The sequence below is a fragment of the Cetorhinus maximus genome, chromosome 11 (genome assembly GCF_964194155.1).
Source record: "Cetorhinus maximus chromosome 11, sCetMax3.hap1.1, whole genome shotgun sequence".
Lineage (NCBI taxonomy): Eukaryota > Metazoa > Chordata > Chondrichthyes > Lamniformes > Cetorhinidae > Cetorhinus > Cetorhinus maximus.
The window spans coordinates 34,982,332-35,009,270 of record NC_135889.1 but is presented as its reverse complement, the minus strand read 5'-3'; the positions used below and the strand labels follow the sequence as shown (position 1 = coordinate 35,009,270).

At 44.6% G+C, this 26,939-nt stretch overlaps 1 protein-coding gene across 1 annotated transcript in view; it reads left to right on the top strand.

Moving 5' to 3' along the window:
• Positions 1 to 26,939, top strand: part of LOC144686980 (voltage-gated delayed rectifier potassium channel KCNH8-like) — an 801,058-nt gene that overhangs the window by 516,676 nt on the left and 257,443 nt on the right. The window contains exon 6 of the mRNA XM_078552818.1: positions 1,396 to 1,645. Within this exon, the coding sequence (XP_078408944.1) occupies positions 1,396 to 1,645 (250 nt within the window). The remainder of the gene's footprint in view (positions 1 to 1,395; positions 1,646 to 26,939) is intronic.

Here is a 26,939-nt window from a genome sequence, read left to right as displayed (position 1 = left end):
GGCAGAAATTTGCGACCTTGAGTGGACATCATCCTCAAATCAACAGACAGCCAACAATGACGATTTCTCTTCATATCCTGAAAAACTTTGATCAGGCTTTGTGTAATCTCTCCTCATAATCTAACCTTTGGAGTCCTGGAGTCCAGGTATTATTCTGCACTCCCTCCAAGGCCAGTATATCCTTCCTATATATGGTGCCCAAAGCTGCTCATAGAATTCGAGGCGAGGTTTAACCAAGGTTTTGTATGGCCGAAGCCTGACTTCTACCCCCTTGTATTCCAGTCCTCTAGATATAAAGGCCAACATTCCATTAGCCTTTTTGATTATTTTCAGTACTCTTTCATGACACTTTAATGAACTGTGTACCTGGATGCCCAAGTTTCTTTGGACTGCTGTTATTTCTAGCTTTCCACCATTTAGGAAGTACCTTGTTCCATCTATTTTAGGTCCAAAGTGGACGATCTCATATTCTCCTACACTGAAATCCATTTCTCACAGATTTGCTTATTCACTTAATCTATTAATATTTGTTTGAAATGTATACTTCCATCTCCACTGCATACAGTGCCACCTATCTTTGTGACATCACTAAATTTGGACATGTGGCTTTCTATCATCATCTAAATCGATAATAAATATGGTGAATAATTGAACTCTCAACACAGACATTTGTGAAACACTGCTATTCACATTATCCCAATTAAAGTTCCGGCACATTATCCCTACTCTCTATCTTCTGCTGTTCAGCCAATTTCCTCACCATGTCAATAATTGCCTTTAATTCCACAAGCTTCAATGTCTCTGTGCCGAAGAGATTCAAGACAAGCACATCTACTGCAGATACGTTCACTTCACTCTGGGCAGTCTCACTGTCCAAAACATTCTACATACTGCAGTCCAGGCACACAACCTTCTCTTAGTCTATATTATTTATATCTACTTTTTAGTTTGTTCTAAATTTTTTTGTTTTTCTACACACTAACTTTCAATGAAACAAAAGACAAAAATTTTAAATACTTAGGCCTCAATCTTAAAAGAACCACTAAAAGTATTAGAAACAAAAAGCAACCCCTGTGCACTGAATTCCTACGCACACCAAATTTCCAGCTTTTGCACTCTGCTTATGCTGAACTCTGTTCTGTGATCATTCTGTGCTGGCTATTATAGCTTTAAAACAATGTTTACAGAGCAAGAATTTGCTATTTCATTATTGAAGAAAATGCTTCTATAAAAGATACCATTATTTATCAATAGTTAACACATGATTGGGATTACCCTTCATCTCAGTTCACTTTGAGGCAAAATTACTGCATTCTGAATGTTTGTTTTGTAAAGCGTTTTGGAGACAGTTCCAACAGTACACAGAAAATTCTTTTTTTTACTTGTTTTAAACAGAATGTCTTTGGAGAGAAACCAGCACTTCCAGAATATAAAGTTGCAGCTATTCAGAAATCCAGGTTCATTCTGCTTCATTATGGCACTTTCAAAGCCGGATGGGACTGGTTGATCCTTTTGGCAACATTTTATGTTGCAGTCACTGTTCCATACAACGTCTGCTTCAGCATCAGCAGAGATGACCATTCTGCTGCTTCAAGAAACCCTCCTAGCGTGAGTGACATCTTTGTGGAGATCCTCTTCATGCTCGGTAAGACTTTAATCTCCTCAAATTAAAATGTAACCCAAAATGAGCAACCATGGATACAAGAAAAATAGTGGCCCTGATTTTCCTGGGGACTTGCAACATTGCACCATTGCTATGGACCCTCTATAGCACAGGCAAGGGGCACAAGGAAAAGAAAAGAAAATTATGCAGTAAGGAACTCCATTAGTAGTAATACTACTCCATATTTTCCTGGGACTTATGTTCCACCATTGCCCTCACGGAAACTAATTAGAAAGATCATTATCATAGCTCTGTCCCCATTATGTTCATGATTTTCATACTTTTAAGCCAATTTTCAAGCCACTGCCACTTAAACTGAAAAATAATGGCCCAGCTGACCAGACAGCGGCATGATTTGGTGCTCCAAAATTGGTTTCCTTTAAGCATGTCTGCATAGCTTACTGTATTTGTCACTTTTTCTTCCATCTGAGGGGTTTTAAAATACATCATAAAATTGTCCCAAAACCTCTAAGCTGGCTCAGGGAATCTCTAAATATTTTAATTGCAGAAAAGCATAAACTGACACACCAGCTTCAAACCGAGTTCATACACACGGGGAAGAAATACTGATAGCGGTGGCAAAGGCTAGGGTAAAGAACAATTCATGTTTAAAACAAAAGGAATGAACTGAATAGATTAAATGCACTGGACGTGGGAATTATTCTCTATCTGTTCCTTTAAACATTGTTTAATTAATCCCGATACATGTATAGCAACCATACGGAGTTTATGGTCAGCAGAGAAGGGACAGCACTCTCTGCTGATCTCGAAGAAAGCTGCATATAAAGATCTAGCTATCTCCATGGTGTGGATTTCCCCTTTCCCAACGTTAGTTTAAATCTGGTGCCAAGTCAAAGGGATTTCCAGGTGTCCAGCAAAAGTTATGACATCACACAGGGTAAGCAGCCAATCAGATTGAAGAATTCTCATAAACAGCAAACCACAAAGATTATCCCCCGCTTTTTAAAATTATTTTTACAAAGAATGAATAAATGATTGGGACATATGCATGGAATTAAGATAGAAACTGAAATATTATTTTAAGATGTTTTAAAAATTCATTACTTTAAAAAGTGATCATTGTTATCATACTGGAGTAATTGGCTAACAGACAGAAAACAGACAGTAGGAATAAACGGGCCATTCTTGAGAAACTCCACAAATATAAAATTAGTTTTCAGAACTAGAGAAGTTGTTCGACAGTAATTATGAACTTGATGTGCCATTAAAAACCCAGTTACATCACATTCAACAGAGTGTAACTTTTTACAGTGAGATTAACAGCATAAAAGGGCAAGTTCTCATCAACTCAGTCACTGTCAAGGCAGCCACTCTCACCTCACCTCTAGAATTCAGCTCTTTTGCCCATGTTTGGACCAAGGTCGTAATGAGGTCTGGTGCGGAGTGGTCCTGGCAGAACCCAAACTGAGCATCAGTGAGCAGGGTATTGGTGAGTAACTAAGAGAAGTGTCAATGGCTCCTTTCATTACTTTTCTGATGACTGAGAGTAGATCGATGGGGATGGAATTGACCAGATTTGATTGGTCTTGCTTTTTGTGGATAGGATAGAGCTGGCAATTTTCCTATTTGTTGAATTGAATGTCAGTGTTGTAACTGCATTGGAATAGCTTGAATGGTGGGGCAGCTAGTTTTGGGCCGCATATCTTAAGTATTGCAGCCAGGATGTTGTTGGGACCCATCGTTGCAGATTTGAACTAAGTGCGTAGCAAGCATGAAAAAAGGGGTTTTACCCGCCGGCTGCAATGGCAGGTTCTCACGCCATATCGTCCACTTCCCACCTTGTTAATCATGCAGCCACAGGAAAGATGCCATCTCACTGGCATCTTCGCCCGTCACACCGTTACCTTACCATTTCCTCACTCCGGGTGCCAAATCTAAACTGCAGCCGTGCACACAGTTCTCACTGCTTGTAGCCCAGGACGGCTCCAGTGAAGACATGGCTCTGAAAGCCAGGAAGAGTTCAGTAACCCGTCACTGGAATGCTTTCGGAGGCCCACCAGGATGTCCTCCACCCCCGGTCTGGCCGCAGGAGGTCCAGCAATCTCACCACTCCAGCTTGCGAGGCGGAGGCATTGGTGAGATTGCTGGACCTCCTGCGGCCTGATATGAGGTGAAAGTACATGGTCCCAGAAGAGGCCGGCCATCCAGTGCAGAAATAGAATGAATAATTTCATCCATGCCACCAGGGTAAGGCAACCATTTCATCACTCTAAACTCACACACTCAAGCCCATTACACATTCACTGGCATCTCACTCACTGCCAGCTCAAGGGACATCACCACTCACTCACACACACCCTCACATGTCCATCTGGCCTCATCTCCTCTGGAGACTGCCTCCTCAGCCCTCACCATGTTGAGGCCACTTGCACAGATCAACATGTGCCCCCATACACACCCTGGGATACCCCCCTTCCCCAGTACAGCTCTAGACTGCAGCCTCTTCCCTTGCCTGAGGCCACTTCTCCTTCCCTAAGCAAGCCCTAATCCTGCAGCCATTGCAAAGCCACCCCCATCTTACAATAGGTAGAGACCTGCCCTAAAAGTGATGTGGTGCTGTTTGCGAAGCCTGGCTCTGATGACCAAGGGTGTTGCCCAAAGCAAGGTAGGCAAACAAACTTCGAAGTCCCAAGTGAAGTGCAGTTTGCCAGATGCACGTCGCTTATGAACAGTTGTGAAACACACCGACGTGCCCGGATGATCTAGTGTAGGGGATGATTCCAGCAAGTAGGGCTTATAATGAGATGTTAAAATATTTAAATTAGGTTCCCGATATGCAGTGGCGTGAAACATGGCCTGCATTGATGGGCGGAGCGGACAATCGCAAACTGGTTTCACGACGGCATAAAACCAATTTTTGGCCTTCTCGCCATATTGTCCGCTCACACTCGCCATGACACCCGCCGCCAACAGGAACAGAAAATTCCAGCCATAGTCTTTTCTATATCCAGTGCACTCAGTCATCCCTTGGTATGAGGTGAAGTAAATCAAATTTACTGAATAGCTTCTGTAATGCTAGAGACCACAGGAGGAGTCTAAGATGGATCATTATATTAGTGATGTCAGCATCTGAAAATACATGGTTGTAAGTTGACTGAAAGTGGCTAGGTGGACAAGGGTGCACAGTTACATTGTGGCCAGTAGCACCTGGCTAAGAGAATGCATCTGGGTCTCACGATCCTTCTACATGTTGGAAACTGCAAAGGTTTTTCAAACTCAATGCAGTGACTCGGTACTTCTGGCAGAAGATGGTTGTAAGTGCTTCAGCTTTGTCTTTTGTACTCAGTTGTTTCATTTCAATATCATTGAGGATGTGAATGTTCATGGAGCCAACTCCTCCTGTTAGTTGTTTAATTGTCCATTGCCACATTGCCATTCACAAGTGGATGTGACAGGGCTGCACAGCTTTGATCTGATCCGTTGGTTGTGGGATCACTTAGCTCTGTCTGTAGCATGCCCCTTCAGCTGTTTAGCAACAATGTAGTCCTTCTTGTAGCTCCTCCAGGGGTTGCCACCTCATTTTTTGGTATGCTTGGTGCTGCTCTTGGCATGCTCTTCTATACTCCTCATTGGAATAGAGTTAATCCCTGGCTTGATGATAATGGTACAGCAAGGGATATGCTAGGTTACGTGATTACACATTGTGATGGAATACAACTGTGCTATAGCACCTTTTGGAATGGAGTCCATTATAATAGCAACTGGATAGGCTATGTGGAAGAGATAGGATTGTTGGCCTTTTCTTATGCTTTGCTTAATTCTACCAAAATATGGTCTCCTGATACATTACTGAAGGCTCCAAAGTTTTCAGTTAAATTAAAATGTTTAATTTCATGCTTTCTGTTTATTTGCACATTCTGTTAGCTACATTGAGTTACTCCAAAACTGTATTCTATTGAATTACACTGTATTGTAATGTATGAGTCATAGCATTGAGCCTGAAAAACCTTTGCCTCTCAGCAGCTTCCCACATGTGAGACCCAGATGTATTCGCTTCGCCAGGTGCCACAATGTAACTGTGTACCCTTGTCCTACCTGGCCACTTTCAGTCAAACTACAACCATGTACTTTCAGATGCTGACATCACTAATATAATTAGCCCAACTAGTGATTTTGACTCACCGCTCAGTCACAATAGTGATGTTTTCGCTATAGAATTGGTATGATGAAAATAATTGGTCTTATCAGACTTTTTAAAAACGAACTTGCATGAAATAAAATGCATTTTAGATTCAGTTGCAGCTGAGTGATTAAATAGGTTGAAGTAAGAAAGAAGTACAAATTTGCTCTTCCGCCATCTCTGTGCATCACTGACTGTGTAATAATGTCAGGTAAAAGTCATAATGTCTCATCTACATGAATTAAACTCAGTGATGTGTAATATTAATTGATTACTAGTCAATAAACTAACTTGAGTAAAGGACTTAACAACAACACGCAGTCTACCAAAAAGGTGAAATTCATGATGCGACCTGAAGTGTAAGATTAGTAGCTACAGAAAGTGGACCTTGCTGTGCCCATTTTATGGACATAAAGTAGGTAAAATGAGCCCCAAATTCGGGGACCAACATCCTGTGCCCCAGTGATACCCAAAAAACATCCAATATGAATGTGGACATCTCAAGTGGCCACCTCAAATAGACATTAAAGACCTTTCATATGTAAATGCAGGGCTTAGTAGCTGTTTTAGGTCCCCTTGCAGAAATCTGAGATCAAAGTGGAGCAGCACCAGGTCTACTCCTCCCCGGGTCTTCAGATGCCAGCAAAAGGTAAGTTTTATTAAAAATCTAAAACTATTGCTGTGAAGCCAGGTGGAGTCATATCCTGATCATTCCCTGATGAGGAATGATTCAAGGTGGAGTCATATCCCGATCATTCCCTGATGAGGAATGATTCAAGGTGGAGTCATATCCCGATCATTCCCTGATGAGGAATGATTCAAGGTGGAATCATATCCTGATCATTCCCTGTTTTGTTACTACTCTAACACCCACAACTCCCCAGGATGTGCCTTTGCTGACAAGGTTAAGTGGATCGATGTTCATTTCCTAAAATAGGAAAACTGCTTGTGAAGGCAGGACAGGCTCCAACAGGTTGCCTCAAATTATTGAAATGAAGCCCATAGTCCAATTGCATCCCTGATGGTGCACATCATCAGTGAGGTTGGTGATTTAAAAACAAATTAAAAAGTGCAAAAATCATCTTTAAACTGTGTACAGCAGCTTGAATGTTGTTTTTTCAGTCCAATTTCTCATTCATCAGCCTACCCTGAGCACGCCCAGATGAATTTCTACACCATAGAGTTTATAGCAATGGAAAGCGCAATATTAAAAGTGTTTAAACATCAGGAACTTCAAAACCTTTCCAGGTATTTCCATGATACAACCATCTCGTTCAAGTTTCAGATAATTTCGAGAACAATAAAATCACTGTTAGATTGTAGGAAACACAGCAGCCAATTTGCACACAACCTCCCAGAAACTGCAAGGACACAAATGACCAGATAATCTGTTTTCGATGTTGGTTGAGGGCTAGCTGTTGACAGGTCACCAGGATAACTTCCCTGCTTTTGTTTGAATATTGCAATGGGCCCTTTCATGTCTACCTGAAGGGCAGACAGAGCCATGGTTTAATATCTTAACTGAAAGATGACACCAACAACAGTGCAGCATTCACATGCTAATTTGCTGAAGTTTCAGCCCAGTTTTGTGCTCGAGTGACTCTGCAGTCTTCTGACTGAAATGTGTGAGTGCTACCCCTGAGCAAGGGCTGACACTTGGCATTCAATATTTGAGAGAATGTTACTGCTAAAGTTGCTTTGGCATCTGAGTTGGGCATCTGAATATAATGACATTTACTGATCTAAATACTGCATTAGTTTTTTTTAATTCATTCATGTGATGTGGCGCATCGCAGGCATTTATTGCCCATCCCTAATTGCCCTTGAGATGGTGATGGTGAGCTGCCTTCTTGAACCACTGCAGTCCATGTACTGTAGGAAGGGAGTTCCAGGATTTTGCCCCAGCCACAGTGAAGGAGCGGCAATATATTTCCAAGTCAGGATGGTGAGTGGTTTGGAGGGGAGCTTCCAGGTGGTGGTATTCCCTGTGTCAGCTGCCCTTGTCCTTCTAGGTGGTAGTGGTCGTGGGTTTGGAAGGTGCTGTCTAAGGAGCCTTGTTGATTTCTTGCAGTGCATCTTGTAGATGGTACACACTGCTGCTACTGTGCATCGGTGGTGGGGAGAATGAACGTTTGTGGATGGGGTTCCAGTCAAGCTTTATCCTGGATGGTGTCGAGCTCCTTGAATGTTGTTGGAGCTGCAGGTAAGTCCAGGCAAGTAAGGAGTATTCCATCACACTCCTGACTTGCACTTTGTAGATGGTGGACAGGCTTTGGGGAGTCAGGAGGTGAGTTACTCACCGCAGGATTCCTAGCCTCTGACTTGCTCTTGTAGCCACACTATTCATATGGCTAGTCTAGTTCAGTTTATGGTCAATGGTAACCCCGCAGGATGTTGGTAGTGGGGGATTCAGCGGTGGTAATGCCATTGAATGTCATGGGGAGATGGTTAGATTCTGTCTTGGAGATGGTCATTGCCTGGCACTTGTGTGGCAGAATGTTACTTGCCACTTGTCAGCTCAAGCCTCAAGGATATTGTCAGGTCTTGCTGCATTTGGATATGGACTGATTCAGTATCTGAGGAGTGCTGAATATTGTTCAATCATCAGCGACCATCCCCACTTCTGACCTTCTGGTGGAAGGAAGGTCATTGATGAAGCAGTTGAAGATGGTTGGGCCAGGACACTACCCTGAGGAACACCTGCAGTGATGTCCTGGTACTGAGATGACTAACCTCCAACAACCACAACCATCTTCCTTTGTGCTAGGTATGCCTCCAACCAATGGAGAGTTTTACCCTGATCCCCATTGACTCCAGTTTGCTAGGGCTCCTTGATGCCACACTCGTCAAATGCTGCCTTGATGTCAAGGGCAGTCAATCTCACCATGCCTCTAGAGTTCAGCTCCTTTGTCCATGCTTGAACCTAGACTATAGTGAGGTCAGGAGCTCAGTGACTCTGGCAGAACCCAAACTGGGCGTCAGTGAGCAGGTTATTGCTAAGCAAGTGCTGTTTGATCGCACAGTTGATGACCCCTTCCATCACTATATTGATGATGGAGAGTAGACTGATGGGGTGGTAATTGGCCTGGTTGGATTTGTCCTGCTTTTTGTGTACAGGACATACCTGGGCAATTTTCCACATTGCCGGATAAATGCCAGTGTTGGAGCTCTACTGGAACAACTTGGCTAGAGGCACGGCAAGTTCTGGAGCACAAGTCTTTAGTACTATTGCCGGAATATTGTCAGGGCCAATAGCCTTTGTACTATCCAGTGCCTTCAGCCATTTCTTGATATCATGTAGAGTGAATCGAATTGGCTGAAGTCTGGCATCTGTAATGTTGGGGACCTCTGGAGGAGGCCGAGACAGATCGTCCACTCAGCACATCTGGCTGAAGATTGTAGCAAATGCTTCAGACTTATCTTTTGCACTGATGTGCTCTGCTCCCCGTCATTGAGAAGGGGGATATTTGTGGAGCCTCCTCCTCCAGTGAGTTGTTTAATTGTCTGCCACCATTCATGACTGGATGTGGCAGGATTGCAGAGCTTATACCTGATCCTTTGTTTGTGGGATCGCTTAGCTCTGTCTACCACTTGCAGCCTATGGCATGCAAGTAGTCCTGTGTTGTAGCTTGACCAGGTTGACACCTCATTTTTACATAAGCCTGGTGCTGCTTCTGGTATGCCCTCCTGCACTCTTCATGAACCAGGGTTGATCCCCTGGCTTGGTGATAATGGTAGAGTGGGGGATATGCCTAGCCATGAGGTTACAGATTGAGGTTGAGTACAATTCTGCTGCAGCTGATGTTGCAGTAAAGCAAATGATTAGATCCAAAATGGAGAAGTCGGGCATTTTGTAAGATGAAATTCGTAAAATGGCTGAATGTACCATTGCTTTCAACTATAACCATTACTAGAAATCCTTGATTTTTTAAAAAATTAATTCATGGGATGTGGGCGTCACTGGCTAAGCCAGCATTTATTGCCCATCCCTAATTGCCCTTGTTTGGAGGGCATTTTAGAGTCAACCACATTGCTGTGGGTCTGGAGTGCACACATAGGCCAGACAAGGACATCAGATTTCCTTCCCTAAAGGGAATTAGTGAACCAGATGGGTTTTTCCTGGTCATCATTAGACATTTAATTCCAGATTTTTATTGAATTGATGGCAGAACTCAAATTCCACCATCTGCTGTGGTGGGATTTGAACCCATGTTCCCAGAGCATTATCCTGAACCTCTGGATGATCAATCCTGTGGCAATACCACTACACCACCACCGTCCCCTATCTTGGGCTGTTAGTAACATCAGAACACTTAGGAATAGGCCTTAAGCATTGTGTCCTGTTCTTCAACATACCATGCCAATAAAACATAGGAGCAGCCGGGAATTTTTTTTCTTGGAGAAATCTGTCTCATGACAAAGTTATTAGTTTGTATTTTACTTATAGATGAGCTCAACCCTTTTCCAAACATATTCCAGAATTTGGCTCTTATTTTGCTGTTGTAACAAAGGTTTCAGCATTGTAACTGTTTCTGATTTATATCATTGAGTTTCTTTCCTTTTTCCAAAGTTCCAGTTGAAATGTTAATTTCATTTTCAAAGGGCAAATGGTTGTCGTGATCCTTGGCAGATTTGGTATGACTCTGGACCATTTAGAGGGAAGCAAGAAACTAGGGAAGTGCCTGGTGAACTGTGTTGAACTGTGGATAATTTTCAAACTGTCTATGTGAGGCCAACAAAAAGAGAAAGTGTCTGCAACTTCAAAGAGGATTGTTTTAACAGCTGTGCACAAATAAGATAAAATACTATGTTTCATTTATTTAAACTAAAATATCTTATTTCTTTCCCTTGCAATTGTTACAATTCACTAAATTGCTGTCATACTTCAAGGCTTTAATTTATCGTGCTTTTGATTTCCCCTTCCAGACAATTTGTCCAGGGACCTAGAGACAAAGAAAAATATTAATTATTTTAAAAATATACCTTTCTTCTAATGTTTCAATTATGCCTTTTCCCTATAATTTACCCAATCTGTCTGCTGTGGGGCCTCGCTGCATTCTCTGTACATCCCCCTTCCTCACTGTTAACTAGCAGGGACTACACAGCATGCAATGTTGGGTCTTTCCCTAAGGAGAGTGCCCAATACAGCTCAAATCAATACTGGGGACTCTCAATCTGCTATCATCTTCACTGCCAGTTCAAAGGGGCGGGAAGCTGAGAAAATAAACACTGGCAATGTCAGTTGGTGGTTTTCAATCAATTTTAAATTCTCCACTCTGACAAGATGGTTGATTAGCAATTAAAAACCTAAGGGCAGAATTTTGCCTTCGTTGGGTGGGCTCGGCGGGGGCAAGTGGGGGCGGTTGGGAAGCCGACCACCGCCCCCGATTAGGACTCGGCCGTGATTTCACGCTGTCAGGCCAATTAAGGACCACCCAGCATGAAACGTGCACTGCAGCGCTAAGCGCTACCTGTGTGGGAGGGGAGGGGGAGGGTGAGCGTGGAAGTTCGCGCATGCGCGCGCAGGAAAAGCTCCCTAAGGCACAGAGTTGCCTCAGGGAGATGAAGATATTTGAAAATAAAAAATAAAGATTTTTAAAATGTTAATAACATGTCCCCTCATGTTACTCTGTCACATGAGCAGGGACATCGCGCATCATTTTACGCTCGTTCAGGTCAAGTGCGCGCCCGCCCCATGAGCGGAAAATTCTGCCCCTAGTATTATTTTAATGCCCACAGCTTCTTCATGCCAATGAAGAGCTTGTTGATGGTTCTTAATATTAAGTTCTGTGCTCTTCTGTTGGGCACAAGTGCTCCAGTGGTATCCCACCTGCTTCAGATTTTTTGTGATCCATTTTCATTTCCACAGCCTCAGCCTTGTTCCTTATTCTTGTGCTTATCACAAGCACTCAACATGACTTCCACCAAACCCAGCCAATTATCCAGGTTCAGCTAACTTAAATGATCTAAAGGAATGCTGGGCAGGGCTAATGCTTCAGATTTGGGATTCACTCCAAGGGGCAAGAAGTTGTATGCCACTGCAGGCCTTAACAAAATGCAGCAGCATAAATGGAAGCCCAAGTTTATGCCAAAAGAACAGTAGAATCTGCCCCACTTACCTGGTGCAGCCAAACTGAATTCTCACCAAACTACCTCAAAGTACTGCTGCCTTTCTAAAGATCCTCTGATTATGAGATAAATGTCTAATGTCAGGTTTCCATTGGTATTCTTCATTACAGATGCCCACCTAGCAGAATCGCCAGAAAATGACATGCATGGAACCTGAATGTTTCTGCACCCATCCATTCAGCCACAGGAAGTGCATGTCATTCCCAAATGGGATTAGACCTGGCTCCTACTTTTTGTCCTTAATGTTTAGTGAACTGACACACATGAAATTTAAAAAGATAGGAAAATTGGCCCCATTATATCTCTGTGATAAGTAATGCTGGTGGGTATGACAGCCTGTATTAGGTACCACCCTGCATTGTTGGAATAGACAGAGTCAGAGAAAGGACTTAATAAATCTTTCACGCACCAACTGCCCTGGGACCATGTGTATAAGGCAAAAAGAAGCTACCTGTAGACTAGGATGCTAAACTTCAGGGATAAATTTCAGGGAGAATTATGGAAGTTAATGTAATTATTCTACTTAATACCTATGTTGCTGATTGCCCACAGGCTCTAACTAAGGACCTCACAGGTATGATCCACTATTTGGCCTACAGGCTATAAATCAGGAGATTGATGTTATGTTTGACAATGTTCATCGATACATCATCTTTTGTACAGAGATAGAATGTGAGATCCCACTGGCGGTATGAGTGACACCAGTGTGTTGTTTCCTCAAGTTGATTGGAATTCCTTGACTAAGGACTTGAAAAGGCTTCTACTCCTTAAGGTGTGGGATGGATCCCCACTATACTGGGGATGGAGCTCAGCCTCAACCAGCCCCACTCCTCAATTCAGGGTTAGACACATTAATACCTATTCTTGTGCCTACCCATGAAGCATACATTATGGAGTAATCAATTACTGGCCTATTCCAAAGGCAGAAAAGACTTGGAGGAGGGTATGCCTTCAGGATTACAGAGACACAAAACAATGCACTGTCTGAGCTACTGCAGTCCCCTCCTGCAATGTGGCCGTCTCTTGCTATTATGAGTAAAGGCTGAACATCACCAATTTCTACACTCTATCACCCAATTTGGGAATCTATAGGATTCCAAAACAAAAACAGAATTACCTGGAAAAACTCAGCAGGTCTGGCAGCATCGGTGGAGAAGAAATCAGTTAACATTTCGAGTCCTCATGACCCTTCGATTCATTGCTTGTGGTTTCTCTTCAGGAGCCTGCTACAATACTTTCACAGCAACTGACCCTTGCTGCAATTCAGAACTAGTTTGGAGAAGCCTTCCTTGATCACCTTACCACTGTCATTCAGATTGCTCAAGATCTTTGTCACCAACTCTTTCAAAGCATCCAGACCTTGCCACAAAGTACTCTTCCTGGCACCAGATGAAGAAAATGCAGCACAAAATGATTCAAGATCCTGTGCTTAAAGGTGCCCCCAGAGAAGTTGACTTTAGATGTGTCTGCAGTAAATTTGTAATGGCTGGGCCTCTACTCCTAATCTTTGAGCCTCTGAAGATTGCCTTGGTAACACCATATCACTGATGGCTCTATCATAACTCAACAGTGATATACAGCCTTATCTTAGGTAACTTGTGCTGTTCAAATGAATGGAGGAGGAATTCTGCAGCTGCTGTTACTTTAATGGCTGGCTGGACTTTTCATCCGTGAGCAGTGCACATGGGACAAAAGTAAGTATTGTGCAGTCATGAATGTCTGCCTTTCCTGCTTGGATGCTGGGATATTTGCTCCACACATATTATACTCCAGGTATGACACACACATCAACTAATCTCTGTGAGTTTGTGAACTCCCACACTTCAAATGATTATAATGGTCTCATGGCTGGTAAACTCAACCATATATATCTCCCAGGAATCCTCCAGCTTCAGTTATTTCTCTAGAATTGTTGCTGTTATAATGACAACACTGATGAGAATTGAGGTAAAGTCTCACCACTGTCAGGTGAAAGAAGAGTGTTAGATCCCAGCAGCCCCCGGAAAAAAGAGTGGAGATGTCTCAATCTATCACCCTCTGTAAAAGGACCACCTTCTTCCCCTACCCTTCCTTAAAAGTGCTATTTGTTTGATTTGACCAGATTTAGTTCTTAGGAAAATAACCCTGTTTTTATGACATTATATTCCAAGCCAAACAGTGTTATCTTGCAGGTAAATAGTATTTTGAAATTTTGGAAGGTCACAAAAACACCTGGTGTTCAGTAATTAGCATAAATCAATATCTAAGCATGTGTTAACAAGTTATAATGTGAGCACGAATGATGTACCGGAGCTTTTTTTTATTCACTCATGGGATGTAGGTGTTGCTGGCTAGGCCAGCATTTATTGGCTATCCTTAATTGCCCTTGAGAAGGTGGTGGTGATATGCCTTCTTGAACCGCTGCAGTCCATGTGGTGTAGGTACACCCACCGTGCTGTTAGGGAGGGAGTTCCAGGATTTTGACCCAGCAACAGTGATGGAACGGTGACATATTTCCAAGTCAGGATGGTGATTAGCTTGGAGGGGAACTTGCAGGTGGTGGTATTCCCATGCATCTGCTGCCCTTGTCCTTCTATGTGGTAGAAGTCACAGGTTTGGAAGGTGATGGTCGAAGGCACTTGGTGAGCCTACGGACTTTAGCTAACAATTCATTTTTCATTGTATTACTGGAGCTTCTGTCTGCTGGCTCTCTGTTTGCATTACATCAATTTCAAGTAAGCAATAAAGCAGAACTTCCAAAATTAGTTGATATATCTATGGAATAACTATATTCTACGCAAAAGAAAATCAGAAAGAAACAAACTAAAGTGACTAGATCAAAACTGATCTACAGAGCCCAATAGATATATTGCAATCCCAACTCTTATCTCATTTAACATGGTGTGAAATACAGGACATCAACAACAACTTCCATTTGTATTGTGTTGTTTACACTACAAAATGTCACACAAGATGACTCACAAGAAACAAGAAAAGTCAGAAACTAAGCAATAATAAGGAGGAGAGCTATGGGAGGACACCAAAAGCGAGGTTGAAAAGATGAGCTTTGAGGAATCTTTTGAAGGGTGGAATGAGGTGAAACACAGAGTTTCAGGCTATGGTGTTGGAAGACTGTATCACCTTGAGCGGAGCAGAAGGAGGTGGGTTTGGGAGATGAGTCATTAGAAGAAGAAAGGTAGAAAAGAGTAATATTGAAAGAGGAGATATTTGAAGAGAGAAAGTGGACAAAATAAATATGAATTAACTTTGTGCCCAAGGCCAGTATCCAAGGCTCTGCCTATGAGCTGACCTTGTCTGCTTATGCAGCAGGCAAACTGTTGCAACTTTGATTTTCATACAGATTCAAGAGTTCTTGCTATCTTTCCAGGAAGCAAGAAGGAACTTTCCATTTTCCGGCCTGCAAATAAGTAATAACATTGTTGAAAAAAAACTAGCTGACATGTAAGAGTGATTTGTAACGTTAGCTAGCACAAAAAGAGGCAGTCTGCCACATCTTGTGCTCACTGGAGTTCTTCCAGCCTGGTTCCCATTGATACTTTGTAGAACATGTTCCTCCTTAACAATTATATGGATAACAGTTAATAAATACAAGTAATCTCCAGAATCAGTGAAGAGGATAAACATTTACACGAATTTACTTCTCAGGTTTCTGGCCTGGGAAATGGCCTGGGAATTGTTTTCAGAGGGATGAAAACACCAAGAGCCCAACCTCTAGTTCATATTTCATCATAATTTACACCCTCTGCAAGCAAAAGAAATTAAATAAGCTAGAAGATCGGACTGATTAATTTTATCTAGATTATAGGTAAATAATTCAAGGCAGGATTTTCTACATTAGAGCTTGGGCTAAAAGATCTCCTCTATGGAGCATATATTTTGATTTGTGTGATTGTTACTTCAGCAAGTCCATGCACAAATATACAAAATAACTCTCACACAATAATAATACAGTAACCACGCCTATGTCTCAGCGTGTCATGTAATCTCTTGCAGAGAAAGGAGAATGATTAACTGCACCAAGAAACATCACACACCTTACTTAGCATCACCTAGCTCCATCCCCATTTGAAGCAAGCACCAACACAAATACACGTGCTGCGTGCAATGTTGTTACAGATGAGGATAACGAGGCACAGGATAAGGCACTGAGTATTGATGTGGAAGGTTTCATGTGCTGATGCCTGACAATAGACCAGCTAATAGAAAGCAAAAATTCATTTTGCTAAGTGCCTATCCTCATTTGTTATGGAGATGCAGGATGAAAAATTGGATTTCTCCTCTTTCCAGGCATGCAGGCTCACCATTAAACTTCGTGTTGCCTCCTCATTTGAATGCAACCTACACTGCTGGCTGTCTGAACGCTCAACAGTGGATCCATTAGCATGTGTGGCTAACAGATGTTCCAGCTAACCTTCATCTCTTAAAGGCAGCCTACTCTTTTTAAAGGGGAGCTGCAGCTGCTGCTAACGACCTGTAATGCAAATGGCTGCAAGAAGGAGGAAACCAATGGAGCAAGAGCCAAGAAAGAAGAAACCCATATTCACAGATGGATGTCAACAGGAAGAGAGAAGCCCTCAAGAACACCATCAGAAGGGAACAGGAACAAGTGATCAGGGAGGTCAATTCACAGAGTTCAAGGACCTGGCAGCATTGCCACAAGAAGTTCAGTGACTTCACAATCATAGGCAAGGTCAGTGAATACGTCTCAGATGGAATTCATGAGATCCATGCTTGCTATCATGCAGGCTTAGACTGCTGCCATCATGGCTGTGGATGTCAGTGGTCAAAGGGGCTTGCAGGCTTTCACAGCTGTCCAGCATTCTGTCCTCCAATAAATTACTAGGATTTCTGAGTCACCGCCCCAGGGGAGTGACAATGCCTCCATGGAGCATGCATCTGCTGTTTTATCTCAGGATGAAACATTTGTACTGCTACACTGTAACTCTACGAGCACTCTTGCTGTTGGCTCTCAATGAGCCAGCCATCCCAGACTGTTACCAGCCATTCTGAGCTGGTAGTGCAGTCTGAATCGAGCCCCAAGGCCCAGAGCTGCTCAAGTGTGCCATGCAAGGCCAACTTCAGTCTCTCCCAGTCAAAATCAGCAACCTTCCACCAGCTGTGCTGCAGCCATTGGAGCAGCACTACTTAGGAGCACAAGGACTGGCAAAGACACCTACAAGGGAGGCACTAAGGGGATGCACAAGGGTGAATAGTTCCAATTTGTGTGTATTATTGGAAGTATTGATGGATAAAGTTGTTTTGGAAAGGTTTTTTTGTTAGTGGGTTTTAATGCAGGATTTTGGCCAAGTGGACACCTTGATTGGGTATCCCAGGTGGATTCAAAAATCAGAATTGTGGAGCTGATAGGATGATATCCTAAGAGAACCAGAGTCTGAATAGGTGCTCATGGACAGCCCATCCAGGGTCAGCAGGCTCTGGATGCCTCCTGTCTCCCTCCTCTCCTTCCTCCTCTTCCTCCAGCTCCCGAGGTGGGCTCTTGTCTTGTCTTGTCTTGTGACAAGGACTCACAATAGCGATGTTATGGTGGACACAGCAGACCACCACACATTTTGGTGAGTATTGCAGGCCTCCACCCAATTTATCCAGGCAGTGGGACCATTACTTGAGAATGCTGTTGGTCAGTTGGCAGAGTGGAGTCATGAATCTTGTGTATTGGGGGAATCCATTGTCAGAAAGCAGCCAGTCTTTGGTTCTTTGTGGTAACCCAAAGATGGCAGGATCAGCAGTCTGGCTCAGGTTGAAGGTGCCGTGGCTGCTGCCAGGGTAGTGGGCATTCACTGACATGATGTCCAACACCAACTGTATATTTACATACTTGGCCAGCAGAGCCATGTGTGTGCAGTCAGTGGCTCCCTGCGCCATTGGAAATACCAGAAAAAGCCACAATGCCTGCATCTCCTGCATCACTCTGGTTCAAGAGATGATGAACACACGCAATAGTTCCTCAAACTTTGCAAGAGCAAAAGTAAGTCAAAAGCATCTCACCTGCAATTTGGATGGCTGACCCTTCAGACAGCATGAGTGGGTGGCCCCTCGTGCCACTGAATACGCGTTCAGTTGGGGGTGTTTAGGACACGGTGCTCACTGGACTTGCCCATGTTGCAGAATGTGCAGTCAGCCTGAGAGGCAGTTTTAGAGCACAATCTGCCCACAGTCAAAGCTTCCAAGTACACATGTGGCTCGCCCACACCAGTGCCCTTACCATCATAGGGGGCCATGGAAGTGCTGTACCCAGAATATTGAGTGCCTCCACTTTTGTAGCACTGGCTGCAGTGGTGCTGTGGAGCCAAATTTTGTGGCCATCGACCTTAGTGGCCTAACTGAAAGCAGGGGCACAAATGGGATATATAATTGTGGAAATTAGGCTGACATTGGAAAACTGACCACAATCAGTGCCACAGCAATCAGGTGGTGGCAAAGCTCATAAACCTGACCAAGCTCGTTTCTGCCCAAGTTGGAAATTCCAACCACAGTGATCTCCCTTGCCCCTTCCCTATTTCAACACCCTCCCAAACATGCCCCTCTCCCCACCGCCACCCCCTCCCCCCAACTCTGGAATCAGGCATGCTTCGCAGATGTTCACTCTCAATTTAAAGTTAGGAAAACCAAATCCTAGAGGCCCTGAATGGGTCTGAAGGTCTGGTCTAACTCTCCCCAAAGGAAAGGAACAAACCAACAATATTACTGCTCTTCAGACAGCATTTTTAGCAAGTTCCAGCCAGATTATAATGTCCCAGATACTGTAAGGGTCTGCTGGTCTCTCCTCAGTAATGTACATCTTCACCAAAGAGGTGTGGAGATGTGGTTCATGAGTTAGTGTTATAGAAGACTATGAGAGACAAGATAAGTTCTAAATTATATAGAAGTTTATTAACGAACCACACGCACAATTTGAATGCAAATATTGTTACAGTAGAGTAGTCCTAAAAAAACTTAAGTAGAATATCCATGAATTATTAAAGTAGCATTTACCATAAATCACCGAAAAGACTGTAGAGTTAGCGAGATGCCTCTTACCCAGTGAAAGGGCTTGCCCTGATAGTTAGACCTTTACTGAGAGATGCTCAAGTGAATCAAGGTTTTTCCCCTTAATTCCAAGTATGTTTGGTTTACCATAATTCCAAGTGCGGTTGATCTAACTTAATTCCAAGTATGCAAGCACTCTTGTTGGTCAGTTAGTCATAATTCAGCTGTCTGTGGTTTCAAGATATGTAAAGAATAGACTAGAAACTTTTGGGCTTTCAGCAGAAAACCACCTTATCAAGAGTTACCCTGTGGTCAGCACTTGTTTCTTTAGGAGGATATAGTTTTCATGCAATATCCCTGGGAAGACGAGATAAGCCATAGGTAATCCTTTATGTAGCAACATTTTATTTAGGAAGATGAGGTAAGCAGTAGGAATCCTTTACTTCAGAAGATGGATTCTTTTAACACTTTAAGCTCTTTGGACCAGATTCCTTTGCACCCCAACTACCTCCTACATCACTGTGAGGCAAAGGAGTATATTTTTCTCTTATGTTTGGGTATCACATAATCTTAGGACAAAGCGCAGAGATCTAGTGGGCAGGGAAACTTGTAACAGCCTGCCTGCTTTTATATCCAGTTAAATTAATCAATGACAGATCTCTTGGACTTCATTACAGGCACTTGATTTTCCTGAGTGTGTTGCACCCAGATGATTATTTAACACAGAGATAAAAACAAAAAACTGCGGATGCTGGAAACCCAAAACAAAAACAGAATTACCTGGAAAAACTCAGCAGGTCTGGCAGCATCGGCGGAGAAGAACAGAGTTGACGTTTTGAGTCCTCATGACCCTGTTGAAGGGTCATGAGGACTCGAAACGTCAACTCTGTTCTTCTCCGCCGATGCTGCCAGACCTGCTGAGTTTTTCCAGGTAATTCTGTGATTATTTAACACTCCAGCAAAAAAAAATGAAAAAACCTGCCGCAAATTATTTTTCATTTTGGAAGTTCTTGGCTCCACAGAAATCTATAGTATTTAGAAAAGAACTTTAAAAATCAGCACGTTTATATCTGTGGTATTGCTTGTGATCCCAGGAATAGAACCCTAGCACCCCTCCCCACCCCACCCCCAACAACTGGCCCAGAGGCTCAGTGAGTCAATACACAAATGAGTAGCAGAGTCTTTGAGAGAGGGCTGAGCTTCAGTCACTGGTTTGCACTGATGTAACAGGCCTCAACTGGCACTAATGTGGGTGCACTGCATTTAATCTCAGTCTTCCTTCATTTGGATGAGAAAGCCCATTCAGAATTCCTATTCCTGACCACTATCCAGTGGCTCCTGCTTTGAAAATGTGTGAAGTGCATTTGTACTCAGCACCGATGTCTGGTCTCGTACACCATGCATGGCCACGTAAAAGAAGGAAAAATTTGCCTCTCTCTAGGCAAGATGCATAAGGCCTGCCAGTGCTCAGGTAACTGTAACACAACATGAGTCAGCCCATTTAGGGCAAGAGGGGAAAAAAATAAAATGCGCACTTGCAAATAATCTCTGTGGTAAAACTCAAGTATGTGATATATTAACCGCAACATGTACTGCCAACCTTGTAGGAAACTGTATAATAAAAATATGCTTGCAAGGTTTTCCTTTCTTTGTAGAATAAAAGTTTGGGCATTGGAGGTTGGAGTTTTGTTTTTTTTTTATATTTGACAGTTCTTATAAAATTACAATGATTGCAGTCTTTCGTGGAAACTAAGTTTTTCTTGGCTCTAAGGTTAAGATATCTTTCTGAAGAACATGGCCACCTGAAAGTCATGTTCTCAGTTCAGCTGGCACTGAAACAATGCTGAGTGATAGCGTTCACAATGTTCCAACCAATGAGGCAGGACACAGGATGGCATAAGAGAGACAAATGTCTGCATGACTCATTTGGCAGCACGTTCACCTCTGAACCATAAATTGTTCAAAAGTTCAAGTCCCAATCCAGCATTTAAGTGCAAAATCTATGCTTACCTTCCTGATTAGTACAGGACTGAGATTACAGCATTGTTGAGAGAGTCATCTTTGCTAATCTGTCTATTTCAGTGGTTCAAATTGATATTAAAGATCCAATTATTTTACTCAAAGTAAACCGGGAAGATGCCCGGTCAAAATGCCTCTGTCAATTATATCAAAAGTAGATTAACTACTTTAGGAAGCCTCACAGTCCTGCTTTGCTGATCCCACTGAAGATAAGAATATCTTCCCAAGAATATAATTTGCTAGTTCCACAGAGGAGTAACAACAAAGTTAAAAAGATTCTTTACAATTAACATGACAATAGAACTAGAAATGAGATTGGGGAATAATTAAATCATGCCTTGTTGGTATCAGTTATTTGGTTTGTAGCCATTCTTTTTATAGGGAACCTTTCCTTTGATACCAAATTGTTTCCCACTGTAACCACGAGATATCAATGAGATTTTTCATAGTGGAAATTACACGGTCCATATCAAGAAGTCCCGCTTCGTTACCTTTAGGTCTACATTTCTGATTCCTCTTGATCGTCTAAACGAGTACAGCTCGAGAGGCTCAACTCAATGCCATCCAAGACAAAACAGCCCATTTTATCAGTACACCATCCACCATCTTAAACATATGCTCCCTCCACCATTAGTGCACAGTGGCAGCAAAGTGTACCATCAACAGCACCTTCCAACCCTATGACCTAGAAGGACAATGGCAACAGATATATGGGGACACCACCTCCTGCAAGTTCCTCTCCAAGCCATTCTACTTAGAATTCCATCGTTCCTTCACTGTCATTGGGTCAAAATCCTGGAACTCCCTCTCTCACAGCATTGTGGGTGAACCTACAGCACGGATTGCATCAAATCAAGACGGGAGTACACCATCACCTTCTCAAGGGCAATTTGGGATGAACAACAAATACTGGCATTGCCAGTGATGAACGGATTTAAAAATACAAAACATGTAGGGCGGAATGCTCCCATGCCCCCGCCGGCGGGTAGGGGAGGGATTCGGCGGGAGGCCCAAATTGGTTTCATGCCGGTGTGAATTTTCAGCGGGATCTTCCAATGTGCTCATCATGGCAGATCGGCAATCCCACTAGAGGCCATCATGAAGCCAGTTTGCTTCCCACTAATGGGATGCAAATTAAGGCCTGGCCAGAATCGCCTCCCACGCCCAATTCTCCGTTACACCGGCAGAAAACCTGCCAGTCCAGAACACATCAGGACAGGTGTGACATGCAGAAGTTGGGGCTTACCTTTCGGGCCTTGCTCAGATCGTGGACATCCGAGAAGGCCTTACAGCTACCGGACCCTGAAGGAACACGTGGCATTGCATGGTGGGTGGATCCTCATGCATATGGCTTCACCGCAAAGCAGCTCTCGGAAGGTAGGAGGTCTCCACGCAGCAGCTTCAACTTCGCCGACACTTCAGATCTTCATGGACTTTGCTGATGCTTCGGACATGCTTTGGAAATTCACAGACAGCGCCATAGGCCCACACCATCTTCCATGGTCTTGGTTGATGGCCTGGCCCTGCTTTGGAACTTTATTGACTTCACCATGGGCTGGTAAGGATGCGGCATAGGTGGGGGGGGTTGGGCGGGGAGGCAGTGGAAGAGGAGGGTTTAGGTGTGATTGGCAGAGGACATTCTTAGGGACAAAGGGGCGAAGGTGTCGGGGGGGGTGAACCTGGGAGGGGAGGCGAAGGTGTCGGGGGTTTGAAGATGGGAAGGGGAAGGGAGTTTGGAGGAGGAAAGAAGGGAGTACGAGGGTAGGAGGGAATTCAGAGGGGGAAGGCGTAATGGGGGAGAATGGTGCAAGTGGGGAGGCAGATGTAAGGGGAGGTGAAAATGTAAGGGGGGGAATTTGGAAGGGGGAAGGTGTCTGGTGGAGGAGGGAGTTCGGAGAGGGAAAGTTGTCTGGGGGTGGAAGGAACATGGGGAGAGGAGAGAGTTCAGAGTGGGTAAGGTGCCTAGGGGAAGGAGGAAGTACAGAGCTGAGGAGGGAGTTCGGAGGGGGGAGGGCATCCAGGGAGAGGAAAGAATACGGGGGGGCAAGGAAGGAGTGAGGGTGGAGGAAGGACTGAGGGTGTAGGAAGGAGTAGGGGGGGAGGGAGGTGTAAGGGGGGTGGTGGCGGGGGCAGAATGTCCAGGTGAACATGTGAGAGAGGGATTTGTGGAGTCAATGACTTGCCTCCTGGAGAGCGAACTCAGGGTGGGCGTGGTAGGAGGGGATGGTTAGACTAACAGGGGCAGAGGGAGGGTAACAGGTAGGGTGGGAGGGTAAGGATATTCTGTAGCGGTTGAAGGGGCGGCAAGGGTGGTTGGTGGGGAGGTGAAGGCAAACACAGAACCTGTGGTGGGAAGGAGGAGGTCGAGGAGTTCAATGTCGTTGGGAGTAGGGTTCTCTGGAAGGTAGGGAACTTGCACGTTCACCTGCACATCCTAGAATGAGAAGGGTTCGGGCTGGAACGATAGGTGGAGGGACAGGTTGTATTGAGGAGGCGGGGAGGCTGCAGAAGGATTTGGACAGGTTAGGAGAATGGGCAAAGAAGTGGCAGATGGAATACAACATGGGGAAGTGTGAGGTCATACACTTTGGTAGGAAGAATAGAGGCATAGACTATTTTCTAAATTGGGAGAGAATTCAGAAATCTGGAGTGCAAAGGGACTTGGGAGTCCTAGTCCAGGATTCTCTTAAGGTTAAATTGCAGGTTGAGTCGGTAGTTAGGAAGGCAAATGTAATGTTGGCATTTATTTCTAGAGGACTAGAATATAAAAGCAGGGATGTGCTGCTGAGGCTTTATAAGGCTCTGGTCAGACCACACATTTAGAATATTGTGAGCAATTTTGGGCCCCGTATCTCAGGAAGGATGTGTTGGCCCTGGAGAGGGTCCAGAGGAGGTTCACGAGAATGATCCCAGGAATGAAAGGCTTAACATATGAGGAACGTTTGAGGACTCTGGATCTATACTCGATGGAGTTTAGAAGAATGAGGGGGGATCTGATTGAAACTTACAGAATACTGAAAGGCCTGGATAGAGTGGACATGGGGAAGATGTTTCCATTAGTAGGAGAGATTAGGACCCGAGGGCACAGCCTCAGAGTAAAGGGAAGACCTTTTAGAACAGAGATGAGGAGAAACTTCTTTAGCCAGAGAGTGATGAATGTATGGAATTCATTGCCACAGAAGGCTGTGGAGGCCAGGTCATTGAGTGTATTTAAGACCGAGATAGATAGGTTCTTGATTGGTAAGGGGATCAAAGGTTATGGGGAGAAGGCAGGAGAATGGGGTTGAGAAACTTATCAGCCATGATCGAATGGTGGAGCAAACTCGATGGGCTGAATGGCCTAATTTCTGCTCCTATGTCTAATGGTCTAATAGAAGGTGATGGTGGGGAGGTTGGATTATGCTGGGGAAAGGACATGGGTGACTTGGGGGGGGTTGGGGCGGGGGGGAGGAGTGTGGGGGGGGAATGGTCGGGGAGCTCATCAGAAACGTGACTACTGCCATTTTTGCAATATCGAAAGTGAGCGGAGCCTAGTGATGGATGGGGCACAGGTGCTGATGGGAGTGTGGTCAGTGGGTGGGCGGAGATGCAGGTCAGCTCAGATGGACAACCGAAAGAGAATCCCAGCAGGCAGCATTGAAAATACTCAGGATGTGAGATGAGTGTGATGGATGAAGGCTCCGCATGTGCAGGACAGTGTTTTCACGAGGTTCTGAAAGCCCCTGCCACACACACACTTCTCGCTCCAGAGTCACTCATGGTCCAACTGTGTGCAGTTGGGGGGGAAATCAGTGGGGTGGGGTGGGGTGGAGTGTCAGGTCTTGCAAAGCCTATATAATGATGCTGAAAGACAACAGTAAATACTAATTAATGACAGTGAATATATTTGCAGCTGACACTGTAGCAGTGTTCACCAAATTTTCTTTTACATTGCCTACCCTTTCTTCTTGGTGCTGCCCTGACATCCGCAGTAGGGGTAGAGGCAACCTGTGGAGTTGTTTGCTCTGTTGCCTTTGATGACTTCGGCAGCCATCCTCTGGAGAGCTGAGGCCTGGGGGGCCCCAGCTTACTTTGGCTATCCCCCTGTGGGCCAGCTGCTCTAACTGCGGTAACAGAGAATGAGGTTGAAGAGGTCACAGGATTCGGAGGGAGTGGGCAACTTCTGAGAGTCCTGAGTGGACGTCCAGCTACCGCTCCTCCTTCCTTTGGGCGACCAAGGGCCTGGCCTGACTTCTTGAGCGGAAGGGGCACCTGGAGAGACATCAAGGTTCCCCATTCCCCTCTCGCATTGCCATTGCATGAATTCATCCATGGCAACGGTGATGGAGCGCAGGTCTGCGTGCACTTCCAGCAGAAACTGGGCACTCTGCTGGGCGAGGGTCTCCATGGTGTCCACCATCCTCCCAATGGAGACCTCCATGCGTGCACACTTCATCAGAGAGCAGGGAGACAGACTCCTCCAACTCACATGCCACTCTGTTGAGGGCTTTCAACAGCTCTGCGTGATGTTCACACGCATCTTGCTGATTCTCCACAATGAGTTGGAAAGCCGAATCCAGAGCTCGTCATCTGACTCGGACCTCACAGATGCCTCTTCCCCAGCAGTCCTCTGAGAACTGGGGAGCCCGGCTGAAGCTGTCTTCTCCTGCTGTGGACACATGTCCATGCTCTGACCACCAGAATGTTAGACATTTCCTAAACTAGCATTAAAACCCATCAAGGTGTGTGTTCCTGAGATGGTGGAGGATGCCAGTGACTGCTGTGATGCCTCTACAGGTGTGGAGCTCTCCTCCTCCACTCCCTCCTGGCTCAGCTCTGGGATGGGGCTGGGGCTGATGCTTGATAGGGAGTCCTCCCTCTCCTCCTCATCAGGCCTTGGTCTCTTCCTGGAGGCACTTGTAAGTGAGATAGAAGAGTGCAAATGACAGCATCAGCTGCCTCCAACATGGAGGCACATTCAATCCTCAGGTTTGCATTGAATGGATGAATCCTGATGAGGTGGCTCACCATCGCCAATGGCTGTGTCCTGCTCCACTCCTGGAGCTCAGGTGCCCTCTTCTCAAATTCCATCAGAGAACTAAAAAATGGACCTTATCCTCACCAACCCTGCCTGTCGCAGATGCATGTATCCATAACAGTATTTGTAGGAGTGGGTATGCCAGGAGCAACACAGTCCTTGTGGAGACAAAGTTCTGTCTTCACTTTGAGGACACCCTCCATCATCTTTTGTGGCACTACAACCGTGCTAACTGGGATAGATTTCAATCAGATCTAGCAACTAAAGGCTGGGCATCCATGAGTTGCTGTGGGCCATCAGCAGCAGCAGCATTGTACTCGAATACAATCTGTAACCTTACAGCCCGGCATATCCCCCACTCTACCATTACCATCAAGCCATGGGATCAACCCTGATTCAATGAAGAGTGCAGGAGGGCATGCCAGGAGTTGCCAGGCATACCTAAAAATGAGGTGTCAACCTGGTCAAGCTACAAAACGGGACTACTTGCATGCCAAACAGCATAAGCAGCAAGTGATAGACAGAGCTAAGTGATTCCATAACGAACGGATCAGATCTAAACTCTGCAGTCCTGCCACATCCAGTTGTGAATGGTGGTGGACAATTAAACAACTCACCGGAGAAAGAGGCTTCACAAATATCCCCATCCTCAATGATGGAGGAGCCCAGCACATCAGTGCAAAAGATAAGGCTGAAATTTTCGCAACAATTTTCAGCCAGAAGTGTGGAGTGGATGATCCATCTCGGTCTCCTCCAAAGATTCCCAGCATCACAGATGCCAGTCTTTAGCCAATTCGATTTACTCCAGGTGATATCAAGGAATGGCTGAAGGCACTGGACACTGCAAAGGTTATGGGCCCTGACAACATTCCGGCAATAGTGCTGAAGACTTGTGTTCCGGAACTTGCCGCACCCCTAGCCAAGCTGTTCCAGTATAGCTACAACACTAGCATCTACCCAGCAATGTGGAAAATTGCCCAGAG